The 21,721-nt window shown below is 35.2% G+C and overlaps 1 protein-coding gene across 2 annotated transcripts in view; it reads right to left on the bottom strand.

Moving 5' to 3' along the window:
- RIMBP2 (RIMS binding protein 2) overlaps positions 1–21,721 on the bottom strand; it is a 1,089,352-nt gene that overhangs the window by 805,936 nt on the left and 261,695 nt on the right. For both annotated transcript variants that reach the window (XM_053701856.1, XM_053701857.1), the window contains one exon: positions 7,387–7,563. In XM_053701856.1, coding sequence (XP_053557831.1) covers positions 7,387–7,563 — 177 coding nt within the window. The remainder of the gene's footprint in view (positions 1–7,386; positions 7,564–21,721) is intronic.

Genomic DNA, 21,721 nt, shown 5'->3' on the forward strand with positions numbered 1-21,721 from the left:
TAGAAGTATATATAATATTTGTATTGCTTAATAAAGGGTCTAAACCATCAGCAAAAAAAATAAAATCCATTCTTACCCAACATTTAAAAAAGGTTGGGTAATCAAGACTTGAGCTCCTCTTTTCAATAATTTGACATTATGACGTTCTTACCTAAAATGCTGGAAACTTACTAGCACCTAGCCCATTTAATATAAATAATTATTGTGAACAAATATCTAAAAATAAAATCACTAGTTTATTTTTTTTATTTTTTTTAAAAACATCCAAACTCATGAAGAAGGTGTAGGTATGATGATCGTACTTCTGTAGAGAATGTGAATGGAATTATAATATTATATATAATATAAAGTTAAGAGATATTTTGTATTAAAAGAAAAACATCTTAGTTATATTATATTTTGTATCAGGTGGAAGAATATAAACATGTTAATTCCAAACCCTATGGAGAAAATACGGCCCAGCATCTTTGTCAGCTAAATTGTTTTGTCTCAATTAAGTGTTATAGAATTACCCCCAGAAATAGTGTAGATGAGTATAAAGATGAAGGGTTTCCCCTGTCCCCTAGAATCCTCTTTCTGGATGAGAGGAATAAAGTAACAATTTGTATGTTCAATTCTGTTTCTAAAAAAGATTAGATTGAGAGAAGTAACAAGATGAATTTTCTCAAGCTGTATGATTGATAACTGTTTTAGTAGTTTAGTAGTTTCTGAAGAAGATTACATTTGAAGTCCTTTTTTGGGGCAAAAATATTGTTGTCAGTGTAATATTTAATAACAATATCTTTCCATAGCCAGATATAAAATATTTTTTAAAGAAGTTCTTGGAGTGTAGCAAAATCTGGTAAACATCCTGTGCTGAAGGCAAATTGTATTATGTAATTTGATGTGGCAAAGGTTTGTTTTTCACAATCAAAAAGATGACTAAGTCAATGATTTGCCTCACAGATGCCAATGTAGCATTTGTGAACATAATCCATGACAAAAATGTAACAAAATCTATGATCTAATGTCAAATTCATCAATTAAAAAAATTTAAGACAAAAACAGTAAAATAAAAAGCCACATAATCATAATAAAAAGGATATATAATTGCAGTGTAAAAATGAGAAATGATCGCTATAAAGGCTTAAACATATACATTAATTATGCGTGAACATCTTTCTGATTTCAAAAATTAAACCAAAGTGCCACAGAATTTGAAAAAAAGTGTCACAAAAATTGTGATTGGACAATAGAGAGCAACCTTGAAAAAAAAATATATGCCTCAATGCCCAGTGATGTGTACTAATTATGATACCTAAGAAAATTGTTGCTAATAAAAATGTGTACAGTACTTTCCTTTACTTTAAACTAAATTATATGTATGATTGGACAATATGGACCAACCCTTATATAAAAAAATGCATCAAGCTCTATGTGATAAATCTATGTGCCTCAATGCCTGTAAATATGGTCTACAATTAGCCATCACCTACCCTCAGTGACAACATAAACAAACCTTTGTATGTGGTTGGGCAATATGGACCAACCTAAATGTATATGTATATATATATATATATATATATATATATATATATATATATATTCATGTGGGGATAAACCTATATAACAGCCTCAATGTGATAATATGTGATAGATTCAACATGAATTTAAAAAAAGTAAACATGAATCAGAAAAAAATATGCCTCAATACTCAAAATAGCTCATGTGTATTATAAATAAATCTAGACAAATCTAGACAAAATGATACCTCCCTTGTGATAATTCTACAATTACATGAATATCTCCCTTTCCTCAGTAACTTCATAAATGTGTTTATTTGTTTGATTGAACAATTTGAACCAACCCAAAATATGCCTTAATACCCAGTGATATACTATATGGTATTATCTATTGATCTTAACTAAACTAATTATGATACCTAAGAAAATTGTTGCTAATTATATGTGTACTATCCTATAAACTTACCTATGTGTATGTTTGGACAATGTGGACCAACCCTTAGATAAAAAAGGGAAGACCTGCCCCTATAGATAACTAACATCTTAATCACGTGGTATATATATGTATATATATATATATATATATATATATATATATATATATTGACATATACACAATTATATTTTATGAACTAAATATTTTTACAATGATATGATAGAAACTAAACAGTAATAGTAAATAGTACCTAATATATATGATATCTATTTTGCGCAATGGGTAGCAGTCACTGAGAGTGAGTTTAACCCTTCTAAATATTGTGTGGTATATTAAAAAAATCAATAGTTTCATTCAACCTAGACGGATGGAGAGAAATAAACTTGAAAATCCAATAGGTTTCTCTCTAAGTTTCATGAACCTATTGTAACTCCCTTATGATTAAATATTTTCTAGGGGTAGTCTTAAATGTGCCATTGGAATCCCTGTGGTGCAGACAAACATGTCTTGAAACATCATGTTTAATGGACCCTTTGATAATATTTCTATAATGTTCTCCCCATCTTTACCTAACCCTTCAAGTCGTACGACCCAAATACTGGATCCCACACTTGCAGGTAAGGACATAGATCACAAAACTAGAATTGCAAGTTAACCTGGTGTTTGTGGAAAAAACTCCCCTGTAGAATGCGCTATAATACTTTTGGCTCCACGTGTAATAAATTTACACAAGTTGCACTGTTTGTGACCACTTTTGAAGGAACCTTTGGGTAGATCTGATGATGTTTTAACTTTATTCAGACTCAACTTTCCTCTAAATCTAACAATCTTACTACGGGCCAATTTTTGTTTCAAAGTAGTGGCCCTTTTAAACAAACATCTAGGTTTATCTCCCAAAATTTGTTTTTAGAATAGGATCCCTTCATAGTAAGGGGCAGAGCCAATGCTTATTTAAATTTTTCTTAATAGCCCCATAGTTAGAGTTGAAATTCATAATAAAAATAGAAATACTTTAGTATTCGACAGGACTCTTGCTCTTTTATAACACTTTTTTATGAATTGGGATGGATATCCTTTATCCTTAAATCTAGCTTTAATAATCTCAGATTGAGAATCATACTTACTAATGTCTGTACAGTTCCCACTAATTCTTCTAAACTGGCTGTACGGAATATTAGTTTTCCAACTATGTAAATGGTTACTGCTAAAATTAAGGAAATTATTACTATCTACTGTTTTATAGAATGTACAAGAGCTAACCTTATTCTCAATGTCCCAAGATAAAAGGACTTCTAAAAATTCAATACATGAAAGTTGTACAGGGAGTGCAGAATTATTAGGCAAGTTGTATTTTTGAGGATTAATTTTATTATTGAACAACAACCATGTTCTCAATGAACCCAAAAAACTAATTAATATCAAAGCTGAATAGTTTTGGAAGTAGTTTTTAGTTTGTTTTTAGTTATAGCTATTTTAGGGGGATATCTGTGTGTGCAGGTGACTATTAGGCAACTTAACAAAAAACAAATATATACCCATTTCAATTATTTATTTTTACCAGTGAAACCAATATAACATCTCAACATTCACAAATATACATTTCTGACATTCAAAAACAAAACAAAAACAAATAAGTGACCAATATAGCCACCTTTCTTTGCAAGGACACTCAAAAGCCTGCCATCCATGGATTCTGTCAGTGTTTTGATCTGTTCACCATCAACATTGCGTGCAGCAGCAACCACAGCCTCCCAGACACTGTTCAGAGAGGTGTACTGTTTTCCCTCCTTGTAAATCTCACATTTGATGATGGACCACAGGTTCTCAATGGGGTTCATATCAGGTGAACAAGGAGGCCATGTCATTAGATTTTCTTCTTTTATACCCTTTCTTGCCAGCCACGCTGTGGAGTACTTGGACGCGTGTGATGGAGCATTGTCCTGCATGAAAATCATGTTTTTCTTGAAGAATGCAGACTTCTTCCTGTACCACTGCTTGAAGAAGGTGTCTTCCAGAAACTGGCAGTAGGACTGGGAGTTGAGCTTGACTCCATCCTCAACCCGAAAAGCCCCCACAAGCTCATCTTTGATGATACCAGCCCAAACCAGTACTCCACCTCGACCTTGCTGGCGTCTGAGTCGGACTGGAGCTCTCTGCCCTTTAGCAATCCAGCCACGGGCCCATCCATCTGGCCCATCAAGACTCACTCTCATTTCATCAGTCCATAAAACCTTAGAAAAATCAGTCTTGAGATATTTCTTGGCCCAGTCTTGACGTTTCAGCTTGTGTGTCTTGTTCAGTGGTGGTCGTCTTTCAGCCTTTCTTACCTTGGCCATGTCTCTGAGTATTGCACACATTGTGCTTTTGGGCACTCCAGTGATGTTGCAGCTCTGAAATATGGCCAAACTGGTGGCAAGTGGCATCTTGGCAGCTGCACGCTTGACTTTTCTCAGTTCATGGGCAGTTATTTTGCGCCTTGGTTTTTCCATACGCTTCTTGCGACCCTGTTGACTATTTTGAATGAAACGCTTGATTGTTCGATGATCACGCTTCAGAAGCTTTGCAATTTTAAGAGTGCTGCATCCCTCTGCAAGATATTTCACTATTTTTTACTTTTCTGAGCCTGTCAAGTCCTTCTTTTGACCCATTTTGCCAAAGGAAAGGAAGTTGCCTAATAATTATGCACACCTGATATAGGGTGTTGATGTCATTAGACCACACCCCTTCTCATTACAGAGATGCACATCACCTAATATGCTTAATTGGTAGTAGGCTTTCAAGCCTATACAGCTTGGAGTAAGACAACATGCATAAAGAGGATGATGTGGTCAAAATACTCATTTGCCTAATAATTCTGCACTCCCTGTATATTAGACGAAAATTGTAACACAAAATCATTGTCATTAAGATATTTTACAAAGTCTGAAGCCAATGAGTGAGATCCCCTCCATATAAACAGAAGATCATCTATATAACAGCCATAAAAGACCAGGTTCACTTCCCAGTTGCAGTTGTAAATACATCTATCTTCGAATTTACCCATAAATAAATTTGTAAAACTGGGAGCGAACCTGGTTCCCATGACTGTCTCTTTAATCTGGAGATAAAAAACATCAAAATATTGAAAATAATAATGTTCTAAAATAAATGTAATAAATTCCAATAGAAAAACCTTCTGTTTATCAGGCATATACAAATCTTCGTCCAAATAACACTTAAAGTGAAGGTAAATTTCAGACTATAAGAATGTTGCAATGAAAAATATATTAGTTAGCAAGTAAAAACACATATATATTCATTTAAAAAGATTTATATATATATATATATATATATATATATATATATATATATATATATATATATATACACAGTATATATATATATATATATATATATATATATATATATATATATATTATAATAACAGATTTATAATCCTAATTGGTATTGTCTGATCCTCTAGCCCCCTTCATTTCCTCTTTTGGTTGGGTTGGGATGTATAGAACAGTCACATTAACTCTCTACATAGAACTTCTACAGACTTTAAAGGGGCTGGACTTCAAGATTGTCATATGACACACACATTAATTGGATGTTTACTGGAAAAGTCATCCAAATGGGCCGGCAAAAAATTGCAATAGAAGCATTACTATATACACTGATTTAACCCTTTCACAGATGGATTAAAACAGAAAAGGTACACATATACTTTTTTAATGGCAAAGAATAAATATATGTCATTTGATTAGTTAAGGTTTACCATCACTTTAACCATCTTAAGCCCCCATTTGGTGGATCCTGTTGGATCGGCTTAAGGGGAGGAGCTAATCAATTCTGATGCTTCAATGAAGGTCATGAAAACAACTGGCTGGGTATTCATTACTTGAAAAAAAAGTCCCTATTTTTTTTTTTTTTTTAATCAAAATTTCATGTTTAATATATAACAAATAAAATACAGGGGCCTCAAATTACTTTGTAATAATCTGTGTACTTATGTTTTGTGGCTTACTACAAGTAAGTGCCAACAATAACCATCTTACCTGCAAAACAGCATGGTAAAGTACTATGTATGTAGTGTCCCAAGCGCTAAAAAGACAGCCTAAAGCTCACTACCAAATAAGTCCCCTAGCGGACTACAAGAGGAAACAGTGGAAAAGGTATGGAGTGAGCGCTAAAACAAGCTTAATAGGCCAATAGGATGAAGAAGTGCACTAAAATGGTTCAAATTGGCTAGAACGATATAATACTGATCTCAATAAAATGGACAATTTAATAAGCATATAAACAAAAATAGGTAGTAGACGTGGATAAAGTTAAAATACTTAACATTAGCATGGATCCATGTAATGACTAAAACAGGTATACAACAACGGTAAAAACAATGATAAAAACAGTGATAAACAGACAGATAAGAAGTCAGTGAGATCCTCTGCGAATTAGGTCAGAGGTCTCTTGCTGTGTGTAGATGTAGGTGCGAATAGACACAGTAGAAACAATAATAATGGTGTCTGAGTGAAAAAATGCAATAATGGTTGGTGAAAATTCAATTACAATTGGTAAAAAACAAAGCAAAAACAATCCCAAATATGATTCAAAGTTCAAAGTACAAGTGAGAAAGTAAACAGTGACCAAGGGTGATCCAAATCAGATAAATCAACAATCCATAAAATCCATATGTTGAAAAAATTAGTGGTGTAAAGTGTCAGTCCAAAAATCCATATATAAAAAGTGATCCAGAAACAAAACAGAAATGGTGATCCAAAAATTGCAGATAATAGTTCAAAAGTAGAATCCAAGGTAATATAAAAATAAAAGTCTATGTAGAAAAACCTTCCATATCAAAATATGTTGTGGAGAAATGACACGTGAAAAACAAAACGTTGGTACAATAAATACACAAAAATTGATAATAAACAAACGATCCAAACCTGTGAAAAGACAGAAACAAAAAATAGTGCAATAAAGTTTGTTACACTTTAGAAGGTATGAAAATAAGCTCACCAGTATGTCTGTGTCAACGCGTTTCGGCCTATCTTAAGGCCTTTCTCAAGACTATACTGATGTGTAACTACTGGGAGCTTATATGGGGTGCCAAGTGATGCTATTGGTGGTAGGTTTTGGCGCCAAAAATGGATGTGACACCTCTTCCTGTTTGGCCCATTGGATTCTGGGACATAATAGAACTCTTTTTCTTTTTGTTTAAATCATATTATTATTATAACATTACTACTTATATTCGATTACCACATTATGTTTCGAAAGTTACCTATAATTTATTCATTTCTACAGTTGATTTCAATCCAAATTGTTGTTGTTTTTATCATTGTTTTTACCGTTGTTGTATACCTGTTTTAGTCATTACATGGATCCATGATAATGTTAAGTATCCAAACAGCATAGTAAAATTAGCTTACTACATTTAAAAATAGAAGGATTTCAGGTTCTCACCTTTAAGCACCCCAGCCTGCTTTTCAATTCATCACATTCCACCTGCAGAAGCCGGATTTCCACTTCTCTTTCTGAATCTTTGGCTGGCTGTGCAGGTCCTCCATTCACTGAGCGCATTGTCTTCTTTGCAGGCGGCCTCTTGGCTGTTGGAGCTTCTGTAGATGGTGTTGATTTTTTCTATGAAAACATAAACAAAAATAAGATTATAAAGGTATAGATCAAATTTGATAAAAAAAACAACATAGATTTATAGATATAAAGAATACACAAATTCTAATGTTAGAGGCATTCACTTGAGAAACAGAAGATACAATCATGTTTTGATTAGAAATGTATCTAAATTTTAGCGGCCAAACTGTATAATTATAAAGTCAACTTGTATTCAAGGCCCTAAGTTAAAGGGGCATAAAAGTTAAAATTAAACTTTTATGATTCAGACAGAGCATTTCTAATAGATTTTTCAATTTACTTCATTTATTAAATGTACTTTTTTTTCTGGTATATGTTGTTGGAAAACTTTTGCTAGGTATGCTCAGGAGCAGTAATGCCCTACTGGAAGCTAGCTGGTGATTGGAAGCTACACACATATTGCTCTTGTCATTGGCTCACCAGGGGTGCGATCCGATAAAGATTGTAGTTTGCGGCGCAAGCGAGGGAACCCCCGCCGCCCACAGTTTCAGCTCGCAACTCGAGCTATCCTATATACAGCGCCGTCAGAGGCTAAAGTGCCGTAAGTCTGACAAACCAACAATGTCCAGAAATCTGCGTAAGTACAAATTTCTGGAGTCGCCAGTGACTTACGGCACTTTAGAAACTGCCGGTGCCTACAAAACCTGACTAAAGTTATAAAATCACCCGTACTGTCTAACACGCCTCCCTAACATAGCCCGACACGTCTAACCCTCTATCCACTATCCCCCCTCACTATCCTAACAATATAAAATGTATTAACCCCTAAACCGCCGCTCCCAGACCCCGCCACCAGCTATATTAAATCTATAACCCCCTAATGTGAGCCCCTACCCCGCCGCCATCTACCTTACCTACCCCCTTAGGTGAGCCCCTACCCCGCCGCCATCTACCTTACCTACCCCCTAAAGTGAGCCCCTACCCCGCCGCCATCTACCTTACCTACCCCCTAAAGTGAGCCCCTACCCCGCCGCCATCTACCTTACCTACCCCCTAAAGTGAGCCCCTACCCCGCCGCCATCTACCTTACCTACCCCCTAAAGTGAGCCCCTACCCCGCCGCCATCTACCTTACCTACCCCCTAAAGTGAGCCCCTACCCCGCCGCCATCTACCTTACCTACCCCCTAAAGTGAGCCCCTACCCCGCCGCCATCTACCTTACCTACCCCCTAAAGTGAGCCCCTACCCCGCCGCCATCTACCTTACCTACCCCCTAAAGTGAGCCCCTACCCCGCCGCCATCTACCTTACCTACCCCCTAAAGTGAGCCCCTTACACCGCCGCCATCTATTAAAATAATAACCCCTAATTTAATCCCCCTACACCGCCGCCAGCTATATTAACTATATTAACCCTAATTATATTAGGGTTAATATAGTTAATATAGTTATTATATTATATATATTAACTATATTAACCATAATTATATTAGGGTTAATATAGTTAATATCGTTATTATATTATATATATATATATATATATATATATATTAAGTATAATATCCCTATCTAACTCTAACATCACTAACTAAATTCTTATTAAAATAGATCTAATTAATATTAATATTATTAATTAAAATATTCCTATTTAAATCTAAATACTTACCTATAAAATAAACCCTAAGATAGCTACAATGTAATTAATAATTACATGTTAGCTATTTTAGGGTTTATATTTATTTTACAGGTAACTTGGTATTTATTTTAACTAGGTACAATAGCTATTAAATAGTTAATAACTATTTAATAGCTACCTAGTTAAAATAATTACCAATTTACCTGTAAAATAAATCCTAACCTAAGTTACAAATACACCTACACTATCAATAAATTAAATAAACTACAAATATCTAAACTAAAATTCAATAAAATAAACTAAACTAAATTACAAAAAAAAACAAACACTAAATTACAAAAAATATTACAAGATTTTTAAGCTAATTACACCATTCTAAGCCCCCTAATAAAATAATAAAGCCCCCCAAAATAAAAAAATTTCCCTACCCTATTCTAAATTTAAAAAGTTCACAGTTCTTTTACCATACCAACCCTTAAAAGGGCCTTTTGCGGTGCATGCCCCAAAGAAAACAGCTCTTTTGCCTGTAAAAAAAAAACACAATACCACCCCCAACATTACAACCCACCACCCACATACCCCTATTCTAAACCCACCCAAACCCCCCTTAAAAAAACCTAACACTACCCCCCTGAAAATCTCCTTACCTTGTCTTCACCCAGCCGGGCAGAACTCTTCATCCGATCCGGGCGATGTCCAATCAAGCGGCAGTGGTTCAGCCAATCGGATTGAACTTGAATCTGATTGGCTGATTCAATCAGCCAATCAGATTTTCTACCTTAATCCCGATTGGCTGATAGAATCCTATCAGCCAATCGGAATTCGACGGACGCCATCTTGGATGACGTCATTTAAAGGTACCTCATTCCTAGTTCAGTCTTCATGCAGGATGGATGCTCCGTGGCGGAGGAGCGAAGAAAAGATTGAAGATGCTGCTTTGCTTGAAGACATTGCCGGGTGGAAGAAGACTTCACTGCCGCTTGATTGAAGACATCGCCCGGATGGAAGAAGACTTCACTGCCGCTTGATTGAAGACATCGCCCGGATGGAAGAAGACTTCACTGCCGCTTGATTGGACATCGCCCGGATCGGATGAAGAGTTCTGCCCGGCTGGGTGAAGACAAGGTAGGGAGATCTTCTGGGGGTTAGTGTTAGGTTTTTTTAAGGGGGGTTTGGGTGGGTTTAGAATAGGGGTATGTGGGTGGTGGGTTGTAATGTTGGGGGGTGGTATTGTGTTTTTTTTTTTTTACAGGCAAAAGAGCTGTTTTCTTTGGGGCATGCCCCGCAAATGGCCATTTTAAGGGCTGGTAAGGTAAAAGAGCTGTTAACTTTTTAAATTTAGAATAGGGTAGGGAAATTTTTTTATTTTGGGGGGCTTTATTATTTTATTAGGGGGCTTAGAATAGGTGTAATTAGCTTAAAAATCTTCTATTTTTTTTTATTTTTTTTGTAATTTAGTGTTTGTTTTTGTAATTTAGTTTAGTTTATTTTATTGTATTTTAGTTTAGATATTTGTAGTTTATTTAATTTATTGATAGTGTAGGTGTATTTGTAACTTAGGTTAGGATTTATTTTACAGGTAAATTGGTAATTATTTTAACTAGGTAGCTATTAAATAGTTATTAACTATTTAATAGCTATTGTACCTAGTTAAAATAAATGCCAAGTTACCTGTAAAATAAATATAAACCCTAAAATAGCTACAATGTAATTATTAATTACATTGTAGCTATCTTAGGGTTTATTTTATAGGTATTTAGATTTAAATAGGAATATTTTAATTAATAATATTAATATTAATTAGATCTATTTTAATAAGAATTTAGTTAGGGATGTTAGAGTTAGATAGGGTTATTATACTTAATATATATATAATATAATAACGATATTAACTATATTAACCATAATATAATTAGGGTTAATATAGTTAATATATATAATATAATAACTATATTAACTATATTAACCCTAATATAATTAGGATTAATATAGTTAATATAGCTGGCGGCGGTGTAGGGGGATTAAATTAGGGTTAATATTTTTAAAATAGATTGCGGCGGTGTAAGGGGCTCACTTTAGGGGGTAGGTAAGATAGATGGCAGCGGGGTAGGGTCTCACTTTAGGGGGTAGGTAAGGTAGATGGCGGCGGGGTAGGGGCTCACTTTAGGGGGTAGGTAAAGTAGATGGCGGCGGGGTAGGGGCTCACTTTAGGGGGTATGTAATGTAGCTGGCGACGGTGTAGGGGGATCACATTAGGGGGTTATACTTTTATTGTAGGTGGCGGCGGGGTCCGGGGGCGGCGGTTTAGGGGTAAAATACTTTATTAGGGATTGCGGCGGGGGATCGCGGTTGACAGGTAGATAGACATTGCGCATGCGTTAGGTTTATTTAGCAGGTAGTTTAGGGAGTTACGGGGCTCCAATAGACAGCGTAAGGCTTACTACGGCTGCATTTTGTGACGAGTTGAAAATGGAGTAAGATTTCTCCATTTTCGCCACGTAAGTCCTTACGCTGTATATTGGATACCAAACTGCGCTGGTTTGGTATACCTGCCTATGGCCCAAAAAACTACAGGCGAAGGCAGAAATATACGGGCGTAACTTCTATGTTACGCCGTATATGTGATACCAAACCAGCTCAAATTTCTGCGTCGCCGGCGACGCTGCATATCGGATCGGGCCCTAGATGTGTTCTGCTAGATCCCAGTAGTCCATTTTTTTCTTTATACACATTTATATCCTTTTATGTATGACATATGTTTTTTAAATATGATAATTAAGGCTCACTAGTGCTTTTCCCCAATACCCATTCCCACCTTTCAAATTTACTAATAATTTGTTTTAGTTATTTATTGCAACAGGGAAAACATCTATCTATCTATCTATCTATCTATCTATCTATATTGATTCAAATAGACAATATATATATATATATATATATATATATATATATATATATAATACTAAAGCAAGGCAGGGAGTGGTTAAGTATTCACATACATACAGTGAATGGAAACAAGGGGGAGTAAAAATATCAATAGATAGACGCTCAGCCGGGAGTGAGCCAGCAAAAGAGTTCTGGTGCAGACCCTCTAAATAAAATATAGATCCAAATAGAAAAAGAGAGAAATGTATCAGAAATCAAAATAAGATTCTGAAAAGTGAGAGGGGTTTCAGCACTCTTTTATCCCATATTTGAGAGAGAAAAAAAAAATATAGAGACTGGAATACTTCACAAAAAGGACAAGTGCATATGCAGGATCAGCAAAAAAACATATAGGTTTATTACAAAGGACAAAAGACATATACAAGTAAACATTCAAGTACCTATAATATTCTACACACCTAAAAAATCTATACCACTGCGGTAGATAAAAAAAGGGGAAAGGCAAGCTTGCAAAAAGAGAGAGGAGATTAAACATCAATAAATCTTATCAAAATATGCGGCTTAAGAACAGGGTACATAGAAGACAGCAAGTGTCTCTGTGTATATGTTAATGCGGGAGACAGCCCAAGATCTCAATGCTAGGCAAGATAGTAAAGTATGCAGAGATTACTTTATATTCATGTATATTCAAGAATCAAATTCGAATATCACGCAAAACAAATAAGTGAGAGATTCATTAAAAGAGGATATTCTCACAACTTGATCAAACGAACTTTGAGCAAAGTAAGAGAACTAGATAGAGATAGTCTCCTATACTTCAACTTCAATAAACCAAGTAATGACAAAATTAGGTTCATCACAACTTACAAGTGCCATTGGCATAATTTAGAAATATACTAACTCAGAATTGACATATTTTAACACTAGACGAGAAACTATTTGAGAAGGTAGGCAAGAATCCTCTTATGCCTGCAAAGAAATCTCCTAACTTGAGTGACAAATTGGTAAAAAGCAGATTTAAAAGGTCTCAACCTCAAATAAACTGGCTGCAAAATTACCAACAGGTTAAAGGAAACTACCCCTGTGGCCAACGTGTGTACTGCCCCTATATGTTGAAGTGAAAAACCTTTTCTACAAACACTGGTAGAAATTAGATCTTTCTCTAATTGTAACTCAGCGGGAGTCGTTTATCTACTACAATGTTCCTGTCCCCTCTTCTACGTTGGAAAAACTAAGAGACATTTTAAGGACAGGATACAGGAACATCGGGACGACATCCTCAGGGGCGGTTCTATCCTATATGCACGAGATACCGGCATAGCCCGTCTCTTCTCGCAGTTCCACAAAGGCAGTACCACCTCCCTAAAGTTAATTAAATGACTTTATTTAAAATTATCTAATCGATTGCCTGTTTTACGTCACATGGCACATTTTAACCCTTGGCCACTGCAGTCAAGAGTGATATGAAAAAACAGTATTGGGGTTATAATTGGGCACATAAATCCCCATAGTTGAGATTTTAAATATATATATGTGTGTGTGTGTGATGCAGGAGATGGTGCTGTGTGGCTTAAAATAAAGGAGGTAACCCAGCGTGCAGCCTACCCTAAAATATGTTATATAGAAGCTCCCCAAAAGTTCCACATAACATATATGAAAAAGGTATGTAGAGAAAGTGGATAGAGTGGTGCTGCTGGCAATACAGTGAGAATGGTAAAAGCAATGCTAAGATATTGGTCACAGTAGTTGTATAAAAACAGTCTATAGAGATGTGTGCAGTCTTTTAAAATAAAGCAAAACAATCCAAAGATAGAGCGAAGTTACAGTTGCCACAACAGGAGTTCTACTTACAATTCATTACTCCAATCATATGAGGTAAGTGCCACGTAGGGCAATGAGAGCCTCAGAGGCACCTGGATTACTCAGACATTGTTACCTTTGGGAGTAGGCTATATATATATATATATATATATATATATATATATATATATATATATTCCAGAAACCAAAAAATAGAGCCATCTGCTTGCTGTTTTTTTCATAGTTGCATGATGCAAACTGTTTCCATCTTTTTATATATATATATATATATATATATATATATATATATATATATATATATATATATATACAGGACAAGCGCACTCCAAGGGACTTATCAAAAATCACTTTAATCAGTGTTAACGTTTTCGGACGTAATATAGTCCGTCTTCAGAAAAAAAAGTGTCTGAAGACGGACTATATTATGTCCGAAAACGTTAACACTGATTAAAGTGATTTTTGATAAGTCCCTTGGAGTGCGCTTGTCCTGTATTTCTATCTATTTTGTTTGCTGCACCCAGGGCATAAGGACTTTGGTCATTGGGAGTGCAATTTCCTGCTTGTCTATATATATATATATATATATATATATATATACACACACATACACATACACACACTTATACAATCTTGAACTTACCTTCCTGCTTTTGCAATGGAAGAAGCATAATAGTTATTCTTAGAACACTCCAAATCCCTTTAAATGTTATATTATTAATAAAAATTGTTTAGAAGGTATCATTTTTGTTTATCTTAAACAACTAGGGACTATTGGCTATTTATAAACCTAGTGGTAGGGTGGCCTTGTGATAGGGGGGAGGGAATGCAGCATATAGATTTCAGGGTAATGGGACTGCCCAATATAATGTATTTAAAATGTTAATGTAGGCTGAACACATCTTTAATGGTGCTTAATGTAGCATAGAAGTGATTTAAAGGACAAAGGAAGTTGCAGGTGTTTCTCTAACATCTAGTGGGCCAGTCAGAGTGTTCTCAAACAGTTGTCAAGGACATTTCTGGATTTCCTTATCTCTTTTATCATAACATTTATTTTACAGTGTCCTGTAAACATTTTTGTTTAAAGGACAATAATAAAGATTTCATTTTTGGTTGATAGACTTTCAAAAGCTACACTGTCCTATGCACAAAAACATAGGCATTTTAAATAGTCTCACAACTTTATATAAATATTCTATGATCACAATATTGAAGTCTCTTATTAACCACTAATTTCAGCTTTTACTGAAAAGACAAAGCTATTCTCACTTAGCTTTCTTATTACATTATGGGGATATACAAGTTTTAGTTATCTCTCATTTCCAGCTTAAAGGGATACTAAACACAACATTTTCTTTCATGATTCTGATAGCGCATGCAGTTTTAATCAACTTTCTAAATAACTCCTATTATCAATTTTTCCTCGTTCTCTTGCTATCTTTATTTAAAAAGCAGGAATATAAAGCTTAAGAGCCGGCCCATTTTAGGTTCAGCACCCTGGTTAACGCTTGCTTTATTGGTGGCTACATTTAGCCACCAATAAGCAAGCGTAACCCAGGTTCTGAACCAAAAATGGGCACGCTCATACGCTTTAAATAAAGAAAGCAAGAGAATGAAGAAAAATTGATAATAGGAGTAAATTAGAAAGTTGCTTAAAATTGCATGCTCTATCTGAATCATTAAAGAAAAAAAATTAAATTGAATGTAAAAGGAAAGTATGTCTGTTACAAGAGAAAGTATGTCTGTTTGCAGATTATGCAAAAAATTGTCATTTTTAGTAGACGTTCCAGGAGAGGTTGGACCACATGAAAAGTGATTGAAGGATTGGACAAATGACTGAGATCTAAAGTTTCACATCACAAAGGGCAAAATTATGGAATTACAGACTCAATGACACTTTACTGATTGTTACAAATAAGGAACAAGACTTGTGAATTATTATTTCAGATGATTTAAACTTTAATAAACAATGTACTATTACAGCGAGTAAGGTCAATAGAATGCTTGGTTGTATTGGTAGAGGTATTTGTATCAGAAATAGTAAGGTTCTTATGCCACTTTACAGATCACTAGTTAGGCCTCATCTTGAGTATTGTGTGCAGTTCTGGAGACCATATCTTCAGAAGGATATAAACAAACTGAAATCTGTGCAAAAGAGGGCTACTAAAATGGTACATGGTCTAAAAAATAACACTTACCAGAAGAAGCTCAATGATCTAAATATGTATAGCTTAGAGGATAGAAGGGAAAGAGGGGAAAGGATAGTAACTTTCAAGTATATTAAGGGGCTTAGTAAAGCTGGGGTAGTAAGTATTTTTCATAAAAAGAAACATTCAAGAACAAGGGATAATGATCTCAAGCTGAAGGGTAGTAGATTTATGAGTAATTTGCGGACCACACTTTCATAAACTGCATCAAAAAGTTAAACTCATGCTTGTGACTATAAAAACAAAACTTAATTACAAGGAACTTTTAAGTATGATGGTGTTTGAGGCAAATAATGAGAAGTGCATGATATCCAACTGTGAAAAGTTTTATGGCATTGAACAGGTTCGAGAAGTCACCATGGAAGAGATTAAAGAATAAAAAATCTATGAAGAAGTAAAATATGAACAATGGTTATCAACAGACAGATGTCAACGTGGAGAACTTGTCATTTCACTTGAAGATTTTGTGAACTGATGGAAAAATTCAAAGACTTAAAACTTCATCTTGGGGGCAAAAGCAAGTCTGCAGCTTATACCATAACCAATCACATTGAAACCCATATAGAAATGTATGATTATTCTAGATCAAATATCAAAGGAATTACCTTTTGCTATTGTTCTACAGAAACCAAAGAGGAAGCTGAGAAATTCCTTTAGCCTTGGTTTGTCAAATCCATTGTAATTGATTAATCTAGACCATTCCACAGTTTTGTATAAGAAGAAAGCTTTAGACTTGAAGTTTGGCAGACATCCAAATCCATGGACTTCAAAATACTGCCCATCACCAATGAACAGCTTCTCGGTTCTACCAAATAAAAAAAAGATTGTGTGTTTTATGTACAATAACAAATGGTGGCTTGGCCTTGTACTTTAAGTAGCTGTGTTCGAGTTGGACCAAGAATTTAACGTAAACTTCTTCCAACCCCATGGCCCAGGACTTTCCTTCAAGCTGTCAACAAAAGACATTGTGTGGCAGAAACAAGAGCACATCCTCAGAACTCTTTCCCCAGTGGAGCTAACAACAGTTGCTGAGCGAACACTTGACATAAGTGCAGAAATGAGCCAAAACTTGTCTCAGCTGTTCTGCAAGAAAACTGGTTCTTTAGCTTAAACGGGTACCCAACATTACTTAAAAATCAAGATTTAATACTTAAGTTACTAAATTATAATGAATAATAAACCATCTGCATTGATTCACATTTCACCATATTATTTTGATTTTTTATTTCTATTTAATTTTTATTGACTCCAAACATAGAAATACAGGGTCGATATTTCCATGAACAGAACAAAAAAACATCTCTAGAACAATATAATTCTAAGCCCATACAATGAGTCAGTTTAAAAGTGCAGCAATAACCTATATTGCAAATATATTGACCATCATAACATAAATGTCTATGTTACAGCATTCAGGAAAACAAATTCACCTTAATTCTAATCTAACAAAAAAAACCTTCGGGGCAAAATGAGAGAATAATATGTGTGACAATAAATATTTAGATATTTGTCGTCTCTATGCCCTATAACTTTAGTACCACTTGGTGGAACAAATATGGGCAATCCAAAATGCCATGAAAAGGCAATTTTATGCTACCCTTGCAACAAGTAATTACCTATATCGCAGGAGAACATTTTTTAAATTATCCAAATATTTTGGGTTTTATTCAAGAAGGATGACAGAAAGCACTATCCAAAATGGTGAGGCAACCTGAATTTGTATATTTGACATGGAATGACGCTTTGGGTTGTATCTGTATACATTTGTATCCACCAAATGTTCCATAGGGACTAAACCACATATTAGGTTTACTGCCCTACATATCAATGACTATATTGATAACTGTCTTACATTTCTATGGAGCAAAAATCTTATCTCTTCATTGCCTTTGATTTAAATAGTACTGTATTATATGATATGATGTGGTAATATAATGCTATGGGTAGTTGTAGGCCTTGATAACCTTATACAGTATACAGTATGTAGATACGCAGCTTAACTATAGGTCTGAATTTAGTAGTACAGTGCAGACATTTCATTGATGCAATGCAAATATTTATTGTAAAACATCTTGTTGCATCTCAGCAGACCCAACTTGAGGTTAGATTCGTGCCTGGTATTTTTCTCTATTTCAGAACATAGAGGCAGACTTATAGCTTATGTAGCACACGTGTTAGAATGTATGGTTTATATACAGGCAATGCTGGCAAAAGCATTGCAGCCAAGCAGGTAAGTACATTTGCATTTATTTGCTATATTTTAAATAAAAACTAAATTAAAGGGACAGTATAGTCCAGAATAAACTTTCATGAGTCAGATAGAAAATGTAATTTTTAAACAATTTTCCAATATACTTTTATCACCAATTTTGCTTTGTTCTCTTGGTATTCTTAGTTGAAAGCTAAACCTAGGAGGTTCATATGCTAATTTCTAAGCCCTTGAAGGCTGCCTCTTCTCTCAGGACATTTTGACAGTTTTTCACAACTAGAGGGTGTTAGTTCATGTGTGTCATATAGATAACACTGTGCTCACGCATGTGGAGTTCAAGTGAGCCAGTTCTGATTGCCTAAAATGTATGTCTGTCAAAAGAACTGAAATAAGGGGGCAGTTTGCAGAGGCTTAGATACAAGGTAATCACAGAGATAAAAAGTGTATTTATATAACTGTGTTTGTTATGCAAAACTAGGGAATGGGTAATAAAGGGATTATCTTTCTTTTTAAACAATAAAAAATCTGGTGTAGACTGTCTCTTTAAATTATGTCATGTCAGAATTCATGTGGTCAATAAAATGAACCTAAATAAATAAATAAATAAATAAATAAAAGAGTTTATTGAGATCATGGGTAAAATGGTGCACTAATCTGTCTGGTTTCCTCTCTGCATTTGTATGTAGCTTGCAGTTTGAATTTTCATTTAAAAAAAGCTTAAACCAGGAGAAGTCCTGTGTATTTAGTAGGATGCTATTATAATTGCGCCTGCATCTAAAGAAAAGTTTGATTGTAAAATCCTGCATATACAGTATAATGCATTAATTACTGCATGGGCTTTTATTATAAAAAGCAATTGTGTTTAAAGCTGCAGTCCTGCAAGATACAATAGACCACAAACTGTAAAAACACAGGTTACTTAATATTGCTGCTGCATATCCCATTGTGTACAGTACTGTAGACTGTGAATGCTGCACAGAGGTTATGCAAGATAAGTGCATCCTTTTGAACCCCTGCACTACAGATGAGCAGACAATTTTGTGATCGCCTGTGGGGAACTTAGAACTGGTGTATGTTCTTGCATTGGAAAGAGATAGAAACCACATAAAAATAAATTGTTCTCCCCTATAATGTGTGTACCTGCAGGAGTGTATTAAATTGTTTGCAAACAGCTGCATTACCTTACCTTTATTTGTTATTGGAAATAGCTATTTGTGTCTTTTGTATCCCCACCTATACTCAAAATATGAGTAACATTTTCTCTGTAGAAAAGCTATCGCCTAGATTTAGAGTTTTGTCGGTAACGACCCGCGTAGCTAACACATGCTTTTTTTCCCCCGCACCTTTTAAATACCGCTGGTATTTAGAGTTCACAGAATGGCTGCGTTAGGCTCCAAAAAGGGAGCGTAGAGCATAATTTACCGCCACTGCAACTCTCAATACCAGCGGTGCTTACGGACGCGGCCAGCTTAAAAAACGTGCTCGTGCACGATTCCCCCATAGGAAACAATGGGGCAGTTTGAGCTGAAAAAAAAACTAACACCTGCAAAAAAGCAGCGTTAAGCTCCTAACGCAGCCCCATTGTTTCCTATGGGGAAACACTTCCTAAGTCTGCACCTAACACTCTAACATGTACCCCGAGTCTAAACACCCCTAGCATTACACTTATTAACCCCTAATCTGCTGCCCCCGCTATCGCTGACACCTGCATATTTTTTTTAACCCATAATCTGCCGCTCCGTACACCGCCGCAACCTACATTATAGCTATGTACCCCTAATCTGCTGCCCCTAACACCGCCAACCCCTATATTATATTTATTAACCCCTAATCTGCCGCCCCCAACGTCGCCTCCACCTACCTACAATAATTAACCCCTAATCTGCCGACCGGACCTCACCGCTACTATAATAAATGTATTAACCCCTAAAGCTAAGTCTAGCCCTAACACTAACACCCCCCTAAGTTAAATATATTTTAAATCTAACGAAATAAATTAACTCTTATTAAATAAATTATTCCTATTTAAAGCTAAATACTTACCTGTAAAATAAACCCTAATATAGCTACAATATAAATTATAATTATTTATTTTACAGGCAACTTTGTATTTATTTTAACCTGGTACAATAGCTATTAAATAGTTAATAACTATTTAATAGCTACCTAGTTAAAATAATTACAAAATTACCTGTAAAATAAATCCTAACCTAAGTTACAATTAAACCTAACACTACACTATCAATAAATAAATGAAATTAAATACCTACAATTATCTACAATTAAACCTAACACTACACTATCAATAAATTAATTAAATACAATACCTACAAATAAATACAATTAAATAAACTAACTAAAGTACAAAAAATAGAAAAGAACTAAGTTACAAAAAATAAAAAAATATTTACAAACATTAGAAAAATATTATAACAATTTTAAACTAATTACACCTACTCTAAGCCCCCGAATAAAATAACAAAGACCCCCCCAAAAAAAAAATGCCCTACCCTATTCTAAAATTAAAATAGAAAAGCTCTTTTACCTTACCAGCCCTGAAAAGGGCCCTTTGCGGGGCATGCCCCAAAGAATTCAGCTCTTTTGCCTGTAAAAAAAACCCATACAATACCCCCCCACAACATTACAACCCACCACCCACATACCCCTAATCTAACCCAAACCCCCCTTAAATAAACCTAACACTAAGCCCCTGAAGATCTCCCTACCTTGTCTTCACCACGCCGGGTTCACCGATCGATCCAGAAGAGCCTCCGATGTCTTGATCCAAGCCCAAGCGGGGGGCTGAAGATGTCCATGATCCGGCTGAAGTCTTCATCCAAGCGGGAGCTGAAGAGGTCCATGATCCGACTGAAGTCTTCTATCAAGCGGCATCTTCAATCTTCTTTCTTCCGGATCAATGTTCATCCCGCCGTCGCGGAACATCCATCTTCACCGACGACTTCCCGACGAATGACGGTTCCTTTAAGGGACGTCATCCAAGATGGCGTCCCTCGAATTCCGATTGGCTGATAGGATTCTATCAGCCAATCGGAATTAAGGTAGGAAAATTCTGATTGGCTGATGGAATCAGCCAATCAGATTCAAGTTCAATCCGATTGGCTGATCCAATCAGCCAATCAGATTGAGCTTGCATTCTATTGGCTGTTATTTTTTTACAGGCAAAAGAGCTGAATTCTTTGGGGCATGCCCCGCAAAGGGCCCTTTTCAGGGCTGGTAAGGTAAAAGAGCTTTTCTATTTTAATTTTAGAATAGGGTAGGGCATTTTTTTATTTTGGGGGGCTTTGTTATTTTATTAGGGGGCTTAGAGTAGGTGTAATTAGTTTAAAATTGTTGTAATATTTTTCTAATGTTTGTAAATATTTTTTTATTTTTTGTAACTTAGTTCTTTTTTATTTTTTGTACTTTAGTTAGTTTATGTCATTGTATTTATT

This window comes from Bombina bombina, chromosome 2, assembly GCF_027579735.1.
Source record: "Bombina bombina isolate aBomBom1 chromosome 2, aBomBom1.pri, whole genome shotgun sequence".
Lineage (NCBI taxonomy): Eukaryota > Metazoa > Chordata > Amphibia > Anura > Bombinatoridae > Bombina > Bombina bombina.